We start from the raw sequence: 11,070 nt of genomic DNA on the forward strand, positions 1-11,070 counted from the left end.
GTTGAGTCACAAAATTTAACAACTCTTCACTATCAGACATTTGCTGAAATTTCTTTTCTGACAGAGATTAGGAGGGGTATATGGTATAAATCAGAGTTGAAAAGATAGTTAAGAATTTTTTCAGGCCCGCACACTTTCATAACCAGTTGTGACATATTTTACTCACCTAAATCTAAGGACTTGGCTTTTCATTCTATATGTTACTCTACTGCTTGCATTGGTATTAGGCAAACACGGCCTTCTGCATCTAACTAATATATTGCTTGCCCCACATATAGAAATTTGTAGGGGCTTTTAAAGAAGAGATTAGAGAGAAAATGAAGAGGAATTTGACTCGAGGGACCATTGCGGTAAGTACTTTAAAACTGTATTTTAGGCCCCCAAACAGGCTAACACACAACTGGCATATCTATCAAACATTATGAAAATAGTGTTCTAAAAAAGAAGTGGAAGAGAGGACTCAATACTAATTTAGAGTGAAGGAGAGAAAGACAACTGACACCAGGAAGCACCATAACTGACTCACCTGCGGGTAACCAACTTCTTCACTTCTCCCTCTCCAGTGGACTTCACATTTGCACCGGTGTCCTTTTTTAATTTTTTTGCAATCCTTTCTCTCATCAGGTTCTTCCCATCACCATCACTATATTCATCATGCTCTGCACCTTCATATTCTCCATCCTGTAGAAATTGAAATGCAGTATTTGCTAGGCATCCCACATCCCCTCACACCACCAGAAATCCATCTCCGACTGTCCACATTGCATTCTAAGCCAGTTTTGTTTTTTTATTTTAAATTAGTAAGGACTCGAAGCATTTGCTACAGGCGGGAATACCCGTATGGTCTGCTGTAGGCCAACTACATCAGTATGGGATACCTGAGTAAGGAGTGTTTGCTCCCTTCACACACAGCCCCTCCGTGCAGCACAGGCCGTGCTCCCTCTGTATCACCCAGGGTATTGTGTTGTCCACATTCCTGTTCTTTCCCAGGGGAAATGTAACTTCTGCAGGCAGCTGGCCAGCATACCGACCTCAACCAGAGATTAATTCAAGTAGATGAGGAGAAGGTGGAGAAGCTTAGATTTCTTACTATAATTGAAGTCACAGCAATTACTCCCCTTCTCAGAATCCTCCAGGGGACCCTCAACTCACTCAGGACCCTGTACAGTCTGTACTCCCTGACACAATCTCCTACAACTCCAGGCCAGCAACACCAGTCAGCTTTAGCGCTGGCATTCTCTCCATTCAGAAACACCCAAATTCTATGCACCTGCACTGCTTGCTCTTACACCTCCTTTAGGTCTTTTTTATAATCAGCTTTAATAGCCAATACAATTAATAAAGATCGCTATAGTCTTGAACGAGAATCTTCTGAATTGTGTACATTAAGGAATACTGCTATAAATGACTGATCTAAGCATTTTCCCATACGCTGTGTAGGATGCCCACGCATCAACATTTAAACTTTTGTTTAAAAATTTTTTTTTTTTATGTTTACATATTTTTGAGAGAGTGAGAGACAGACTGTGAGCAGAGAAGGGGCAGAGAGGGAGACACAGAATCTGAAGCAGGATCCAAGTTCTGAGCTGTCAGAACAGAGCCCGACGCGGGGCTCAAACTCACGAACCGTGAGATCATGACCTAAGCCGAAGTCAGACACTTAACCGACTGAGCCACCCAGGCACCCCAACATTTAAACTTTTAACACAATGAAATAAAATCAATGACATCAGAATTTTGAGTATTCTAGTAGTGAGAGGGAGAAAAATGGGCTAGAAATTCATATACGTATGATTTCAGTTTGTAGGGAAATACACATCTACATGCACACTTGGAAGGAAATACTTCAATCAAAATAAATGATTTAGTTTTCAGATCTTTAAAATTTTTTTAATTGTTCAAACTATATTTATAGTAAGATTAAGACTCACATTAGCTGAATCTCCTGCTGCATCACCTTTTTCGCTACAAAAAAATGAAAGCAAGTAAAGTTTACCTTCAAAATGAAACTAATAAAATTATTCACTAATCAAAATTTAGAATATTTTGCTGGGATTAACAGTTCAAAATATAGGAATTTCAGAATGGCATTGTAGAGTAAACAGAAACATTCTAAAAGAGATTCATTTTTACAAATAGAATAATAAGTATGCCCAATTAGCACATATAAAAATTCACTAGAATTAACAGAAAAAAGCAAATAACAACCAATAGTGATATTTTTATGAACAGAGGAGTTGAGAAAACAATTTCTTCCATTGGCTTGACATATTCTGGCTGAAAAGGCCAAATCCTTAAACTACCAGGATATTAAGAAAAGATTTTTTTGAAATAGAATTTTGTAACACAAGCTAAATTCAGTACAATAGTGTTTTAATCCCCATTTGAGACATTGTCCCAATATCATGTGCAGTTGTATTTAACAGTTATACATCCTCCCTTCTCAGAGAGAAGCAACAAAGATAGAGAGTTTTCTGTTAACTCCTAAAATATGTCAGAAAAAAATACTCAATGAATTGGTCTAAAATACAGTGACTTCACAAAACTTTTCAACTCTGATTTGTCTACTCATCATACCAACTGGTACAAAATGCTTCAAAGCAACTTTGAATTAAACATTAAACTTTAAAAAAAAAAAGCAAACAGTTTCCTATTCAAACTATCCCAAGATTTAAAAGTTTAGCACTTAATTTTAAATTTAATTAGTTCAACAGAGATAGATAGTAAGATGAGTGCAAGAGGCCAGTGTGCTTCCCTCCATTATACTAGAACCTCTACTATCTCCATCACCAAAATGCTTTTGTTTTTTGTCTGAGTGGAAAAAACTGGATTTAAGAGAACAGAGCATTTTGTCACAAAGCAGCGAGAAAATATCTGAGCCAGAAAATAAGGATTTGAGATCACATTGGTAGCATACTAACCTTCCAACAGCTGGCACAGAACTGAGATGGGGATCATCCTTAAGCAAGTCATGACTACTTTTGCTTTTTCCCTTCATGCTCTAGGAAGAAATATATGATATAATCATAAGTGAGGAAGAAATAAAATAGTCTTCCAAAAGGGCAAGTTAACAAATTTACATAAAATCTAGTACTGCTGTAATGTGGCTAGCAAAAGATATATGTTCCTGAAATTTTCAGCATAAATTAAAGCTTTATAAGTAAGAAGCTAACTCTTGCATTGACAGAAAATATTATTTTAAAAACACCTTTTCTTCCAAAAAATGATACATCCTTCAAAATAAGTTACCACAGAACTGCACATATACATGTATTGTTTCTCTGAAGAACCCGATCACATTCTCTGACCTTTAGCACAGAACCAGAGTTAATAGTTGAAAAATAAAGATCTCATATGCCACTTAATCTAGTCTCTCACCCAAAGCAGGAATCTCCTTGACATCACTGCTGACTAGTTAACCAGTATCTCAACACCTGAAAGGAGCTTACAACCACACCACACACACACACACACACACACCACCCTTTTTAAATTCTTCTAGTCTTCTCTTGTTGGACAGTTCTCTTTCTAATTGGAGGGGAAAAAATCCACGTGCAACTTCTAACCATCCAACCAGTCCTAGTTTTACCTTCTAAAACTAAAACAAACTACAAGCAATGTCTGCTATTAGGTATAGTGAATAGAGTACAGTTTAAATACAAAGAGATTGGTAGGTATAATAATGACCCCCTACAGATGTCCACATCCTAGTCCTCAAAGCCTGTGAATATGTTACCTGACATGGCAAAAGGGACTTTGTGGATAAATTAAGGATTCTGAGATGGGGAGATTATCCTGGTTTATCAGGGTACATCCAATGTAATCACAAGAGTCCTTACAAGTGAAAGAGGGAGGCAGGAGAGTCCATCCCATAATGATAAAGCATGAGAAAGACTCTATGGGCTGTTGTTGGCTTTGAAGCTAGAGGAAGCGGCCACAAGCCAAGGAATGCAAATGAGCTCTAAAGGTGGAAAAGTGAAGGGAAGAGATTCTTCCCAGAACCTCCAGAAGGAAGGAAGCCCTGCCAATACCCCAGTATGTAGCCCAGGGAAACCTGTTTTGGACCTGTGACCCCAGAAATGTACCATATAAAATCTGTTTTGCTTCAGACCACTAAATTGATAGTCATTAGTTGCAGCAGAAATATGAGATGAATACAAATATATTAACATCTTTTTAAAACTAGTTAAGTATAAACAACTAGGACAAGTAAAGTTTAATACAATTTAATCAGGCCAGAACAGTTTGTAAATTAGACTGTTCAACATTTCTGACAACTTCTGTGCAAAAGGCCTGGCAGCAGTCTTCATGCTGTGTGTACCCCCAGATCCAAGCTTTTGGGAGACTTTAATTTCTTGGAATAAATGAGAATAGGACAAAGCATTCTTATTTTATTCTCAAAAGTGGTATATTTGTCCATCCATGTAACTTTTTATGGGTGAGAAAAAGAGTCTTTTTATAACTTGGGATTTGAGGTAAAAATGTTAGCATATCTTGCAGTGAGAGAAATGCTATGTGTATCACTGTGAATGTGGCACAGTTTACTCACTATTTTTTAAATCTAGCTATTGAGATACCTTTATAATGAAACTACCACTTAACTTGCCTCATTGAAAACTGCTTGTTTGATTGTAGACTTTCACATGAAAAATAGTTTCTGACATCTGTTTTTAAATTAGACACAAAGATTTGGGAGTAAACTTTAAACCAGTACGGACAGTTGAATAAAACTATTATTTAAGAAAGTAAAACAAAGGCAGGGATCCTCCAGATAAAAACTCTCCAAATGTTTGAAGCCTAGGACCACATTTTCACTTAGTTTTTACATCTTCAAAGTATATCCAGCTCGTCAAGCATTCTCCATGTGCAATGGTTTTTGGCTTCATCCCCATCCTCCGCAAGATCCTCCCTTCCTCTGAATGCATCTGGTTTGTCAGTATCCTTCTTAAATGTGTTCTGAACTGAACAAAATGCTGCAAATGTGATCCCCCCAAATGCAAAGAATGTTAAATTCCTTATTCAGAGATCTTACTCTTCATAATTCAACTAGGACTTATGGCCTATAAAGTCTTATACCTATTCAGCTGATTGCATTAAGTTCAAGTACAGAATTTACGTGTACTCCTATTCCACTTTAACTTCCTACTTCAAATAATCATGCACAGGTTGACAACAAAGCACTCTTTGGGCAGAAGTATTCAATCAACTATAAACCCATCTGACTATAATATCTCCCAGATCACATTTCCTCGTGTTGTCCACAAGACTCTGACAGTATGCTTTCCAGAACTCAAGATACGTTATTATGGCATCCTCCTATCATGCAATCCTATCAAAAAGGAAATGAAGTCAGTCTGGCAAGTAACTTAACTAGAGTCTCAGTTTCCTCATCTATAAAGGAAGGAAGTTGGACTAGATCCCTTTGAGCTGTAAAATTCTATTATTCTAAAAGAGATTTTATCAGGTAATAGAAAGATACTGAAATAAATAATGAAGGAAAGCTAACCCATGTGGGAGAGGTACTTTGTCAGGAATAAATGAGTGGGGTGAAGTTGTCTCTGTAATCCCACACTGATAATCCATAAACCAGAGGGGTTCTATCTTATTTCTACTTTCACATAAAGTAAAACCCCAAAGCCCCAGTTCAGACTTCAGCATTATTAACTTGTGATGTTAGACAGGTTCTGGAATAAAGCTTAACACACTGTGGAGTCAATGAACTTGATAAGCAAATGAATAATGAAACAATTATTTTCAAGACTTCTAGAAATATTTAATTTCATCCATCCAGTGAAACTGAAAATTGTTCTTGGTCATTGTAAAAGACACTAACTTGACTTTGGTTCTAATTATTACATACATTTAAAAACAGTAAGTCTTACTTTTATCTATTGGTCATACTTTTCCAATATTCAGGCTAGCATTCATTTTTCTTAGCAAGGTCTCATTTAACCCCAAAGGTAAACTGTATTGGAACAGTTCTCAAAGTCTGAAGAACCGTACAAAAGGAAAATATATAAAATCTACTTCCATTTTTTTTTTTTTTTTTGGCTCTAGAGTTTGTCTCATGCCCTCTAGAGAATTTCCTTTCCTCTAAGTCAACAACCTGCAATGATTTTTTATTGTTGTTGTATTTTCTCAAACTAAACTTATTCATGTCTCCATTATATAAACAGACCAAATAGCTAAATTCAGTAAGCCAAAGATTCTGCACAGTGTGCCGAGACCCATTCCCATGTGGAGAATGGGTTGTTGGTGGGTCATGATGTACAGGATGCCTTCAAGGCTGCTCAAGCTACGATCCAGGAGCCCCAGGGAGTGCTCAGTAAGAGCACTAGGGCAGTTGTGTGGAGTTAAGGCTTCCAACCCCAAATTGTTGGTGAAGTTTTTTGCCAACCCAACCCTCTAGACTGCTTTAACATGAGGGCAGCAGCGTCTGAATAATACTCACAATCATATTAGAGACTGTTTGATATTCTTTAGCTCTCTGAGAATATAATACAGATTATAACATAGAGTATACTGTTTAAGACATTTGACTTTCAAAAACATTTTCCAAGACTGCATATTGTATCGAAGTAATGACTACCCACGTCCTTATTTCACAATCTAAATGGTTCAGAGTATTTTCATGTTACAAGGAGGAGATGTAAGGCTCGGAGAGACTAAGTAAAGGTCACAAAGTATCAGTGGAAAGCAAAGTGCCAATATGAGTGTGTATGATCCCAAATCCATGCTATCTCTACTCCAACTACTGTCACTCAAAGATGACACAGTTTACCATCAAAGAGCCCACAGCCCAGAACTCTACACACTTAATATAGAAGAAAGAAAAGGGTATAATGTTTGAGTAGTATACAGTGAGAACATAGTCACATATTTCTTGTATAATAAAACAAAATGGATGTTATTAAAAGGAAAATGTTAACTGTCACAAGAGAAGCAAAGGTTAGATCAGAAAAAGAAACAATTAAGAAAAGACATTTAGAAAGATGGTATTTTAGGTGTTGAAAATAAGTGTGACTTTGACATCCAGAATGGGATAGGACTTCAGGCAGGTGAAAAACGTGAACAAAGACACACAGAAAAGAAAATACAAAACATTTATGTAGAACAGCAAATAGTTCAGGTCTGCTAACAGTGTTTCCTACATTTCCCTGATAGGAATTCCAGGGAATTCATTAAAAGTACAGCTTCTCAGGCCCCTTCCTTGAGATTCTGATTCAGTAGGTCTGAAATGGGGTGTAGGAATGTAATTTTTAATTTTTAAGGAAGTATTGGACCTATTTTCCAGTGGTTTTAAATGGTTTAGGAAGTATTAGACAAGGGCGCCTGGGTGGTTCAGTCAGTTAAGCGTCTGACTCTTGATTTCAGCTCAGGTCATGATCTCAGTGTTGGTGAAATTGAGTCCCGCATGGAGCTCTGGGCAGTGCAGAGCCTGCTTAAGATTCTCTCTCTCTCTGTCTCTCTGCCCCTCCGCTGCTTGCGATCTCTCTCTCTCCCTCAAAGTAAATAAATAAACATTAAAAACAGAAGAAGAAGAAGAAGAAGAAGAAGTATTAGACCAAAGGGCAGAATTGGTAAAGGGGGATCATGGCCTTACTTCTAGAGTTAACAGAGTGTAACTGTGACATCTTAAAGAGGTTTCAGGGTTTCAGGAAAACTGTTCTGAGTGAAAGAGAATAAAGAGTAAGAACTTGGGAGACCAGTCTATAGACTAAGGCAGCAGCCCAGGCTAGAAATGAAGGCCTGAATGAGGGTAGTAGCAAAAAAAATTAAAAGGAAAAATAGATTTAAGATATGTTATGGATGAAAAATTGGTAGAATACTACAACAAACTGGTTTTGCAGAGAAAAAAGTAAGAAAAACACCGGAATCTAAAATTTTTCTTTAGAGGATACTGATACCAGGGAGTGGAAAAAGAAGTCACAGAACAGGGAGAAGTCTGGAAAACAAAGATAATGAACTAAGCCTTGGCTAGGGCTTGGGTTACTAGTAAGATATTCAAATAGAGAGAGATGGCCAGTAGGCAGCTGGTGAAAAGAAGAATAAGCCAACTAAAAGATACAGATTTGAGGGTCAGAAACAAACATTTGATAATTTTATCACACAGCACAGAGTCAGATGAGAGAAATATGATGACACAATACTAGGCCTATACTATTCATTTGATAATGGACTGTGGTTTGCAATTTTCTTGGCAAAAAGGAACGAATTTAGTCTTTCCACTGTGTGAAGTGTTTTTCAGGTTTGAGAGCAAACATAAAGGGCAAGACAACACTATCTGCAGTGCTCTCCTTTTGCATTTCAACCTTGTAGCAAACACAAATTGCTTTTATCAAGTTCACGATATTCAGTGTAAATTAAACATTTTGTTTGTTTTACTATGTACAATAATAGTAAGCAGCAGCAGCAGAAGATATGCTTTAAACATGTAACACATACTGTTGTTACAAATAGAAAAAATTCAAACTAATTTCCTAGTAAAGTCAATCCTAAACTTACTGAACAAAACTTACTTCAGACTAGAAATTTAATTTGACAAAAAGAATGATAGAAGAACTCCTTTCTCCTACCCTGGCTCTGTCTCCAAGGCTGCTCAGCCTGATGTCCAGGACCCTGTGGGAGTTAGGCAACAGCAGGGGGCCAGGTGCACTGAGCTGCCTTCCACCCCAGAATGCTGTGCCACCAATGCAATTTCCCACCAGCCTTCTAGATGGCTTCGGCTGGGAGGAGCAGCTTCTGAGCACTTGAATCGTATTAGAGACTTAAATGGCTATAGAAACCTAAGACCAAAACTCTGATTTTACTACCTCTTAATTACATTGGTCTTGCACAGTGACCTAGCCTTTCTGAGTACTGATTTCTTTGCTTATATAGGAATAATATCTATATCACATGGCCATTTTAGAGATTACATAAAATAAATATTTATTTATAGTGGAGCTAAATCTAGTGGAGTCAAATGACGGAGAAGACACTCCAGACAAAACGAGAAACAGGAGTGGGGGTATTGTGGGGAAGGCATGGGTATGTAAGGAAACTTGACATCTTCAGAAAACATCAGTGAAAGGGACTCCTGGCAACTTCCAGATCTGACATCTGTGGTTTTGTCCATTTACAAATATACCCACAGGATCATGACATGAAGTATATCTTTCATTTTAATAAGGCACAAATTTGAATCATGAATAATGCAAAACTAGTGCTCTGACATCTAAAGAAGATAACTTCAGACATACTGGGGTGCCAGAGTGATCAATGATACTGAACAGGCCTAAAGAAAGGAGGTTTTCATATAAAGATGTATTTAACTTTGACACCTGAAGTAGAGATGTTTCCTAGAGAAAAAATCAAGAATGTGGGATAATAGCCCAGAAATAATATTGGGCTGTGTTCCTAGAGTTCAGAATTATTAGCATACAGGTGGTAGCTGAATCCATGGTATCAAACATATCACTCAAGGACACTGAAGACAGCAAGACAAAAATTATGACCAGAACATTTCTCTTTTTTTAACTTTTTTTTTGATGTTTATTTATCTTAGAGAGAGAGAGGTGTGTGTGAGCATGAGCAGTGGAGGGGCAGAGAGAAAGGGGAGAGGATCTAAAGTGATGAGGGAAGTATATGGATAAAGAATTAAAAACAAGGGTAAAAATAATGTGCTTTTAAATCAATGCTGTCATTACTGTTGGTTAGAAATAGGTAACTATTTCTAAGCAAATAAGGCAGTGCTAAGTTATAGAATTTTAATTACTATGATAAAACTTTGAACCTAATCCTTTAGGTTTCCATGTTCACTAATCTTCTTTCTTTCTTTTTAAACACTGCAAAAAGGTAATCTATTTACAGAAGAGTGGTTTAAAGGCATTATGGTTTTCTTTACAAACAGATCTAAGAACAGGAATTGTCCCCTTTTTAAAAACTCTGCATTTCAACCCTCCACTATTATTATAATGTACCAAACTGCTGTATCAAAGGCAGTCCTCCCTCCCCTTCCTTCCATCCTTCCCATCCCTCCCCAATTTGATTCTCTAAATAAATATCCATAATTTCTTCATCATCCGTGGGAAGACATACCAGAATCTTTGGGAGTACAAACCCTTTAGGATGATTTTCTTGGGGTATATTTAACAGATTCACTGCTCTAAATAATGGCAAGGCACCATAGGTGTTCACAATGTATACTGTGATAAAAGTGATATTCAGGAAAATGATACTTATAGGCCTAATGGAAGCACTGGTAGGGTCAAAGGCCAGGAGGCAATATATAATCCAAATACATGTATCTTATACTGAGGCAGACATAGGTTCAAATCCCAGCTCTAGCTACTTACTAGTTGTGTGAGCAAATTATAATCTATCTATACCTTAATTTATTTATGGGTGAAATGGGGATAATGATAATATGTATCTTAAAGGGCTGTGATGAGAATTAATGACATTAATAATATATAGATAGATAATATTAAAATGAATGTAAGACCTTGGTCCGTCACTATTTATTATAACAATGATCATAATCATTATCATCTAGCAAATCATTTAAATAGCAATTAAAATCTGAATCACAAAGTTGAGTCATTCTTTAACTCTAGTTCTGACTGATTAAAAAAAAAAAAAGCCAAGTTAAAAAACCCCAGGAAATTACAATTTTAAGAGGGCATATCATCTCAGGAGTTGTAAATATTACTAACAACAGGTCATTTTACAAATCAGTTCGACGAACACTTCCTGACTGTGTACTATGAAAAACTTGCTGTGCCACATGTAGCAGGAGATACAAAAATACCTTTTATAATTCAGAACAAAGGGCAACTTAGCGTTGTACCTGACTAACTCGATTTACTTCCTCCTCTTCTTCTTCAGCTTCCTCTCCAAATGAAAGTAAACTAAAATTTCTTATCAAAAAAAAAAAAGAAAGGAAAAAAGAAAATTAAGAAAAAATTAAACAAAACTTATTGCATTTTCAAAGCAATAGAATAGAATATACAAGAAGAAACACATTTTGACCATTCAGCAGTATCTAATATGACTTAGGATTCAGCAGAAATCTACTAAGGATCTGTA

At 36.7% G+C, this 11,070-nt stretch overlaps 1 protein-coding gene across 3 annotated transcripts in view; it reads right to left on the bottom strand.

The window, feature by feature from the left end:
* Nucleotides 1-11,070, bottom strand: part of CWC27 (CWC27 spliceosome associated cyclophilin) — a 191,964-nt gene that overhangs the window by 159,015 nt on the left and 21,879 nt on the right. For all 3 annotated transcript variants that reach the window (XR_015248871.1, XM_025924134.2, XM_086700023.1), the window contains exons 7-10: nucleotides 10,832-10,901; nucleotides 2,922-3,001; nucleotides 1,932-1,965; nucleotides 527-681 (exon numbers count right to left, since the gene is read on the bottom strand). Coding sequence is in view for 2 of the 3 variants with exons in the window: in XM_025924134.2 (XP_025779919.1) it covers nucleotides 527-681; nucleotides 1,932-1,965; nucleotides 2,922-3,001; nucleotides 10,832-10,901 (339 nt within the window). In the remaining variant the exon portion in view is untranslated. The remainder of the gene's footprint in view (nucleotides 1-526; nucleotides 682-1,931; nucleotides 1,966-2,921; nucleotides 3,002-10,831; nucleotides 10,902-11,070) is intronic.

Source organism: Puma concolor, chromosome A1 (assembly GCF_028749965.1).
Source record: "Puma concolor isolate L17-30 chromosome A1, mPumCon1.1.hap2, whole genome shotgun sequence".
Classification (NCBI taxonomy): domain Eukaryota; kingdom Metazoa; phylum Chordata; class Mammalia; order Carnivora; family Felidae; genus Puma; species Puma concolor.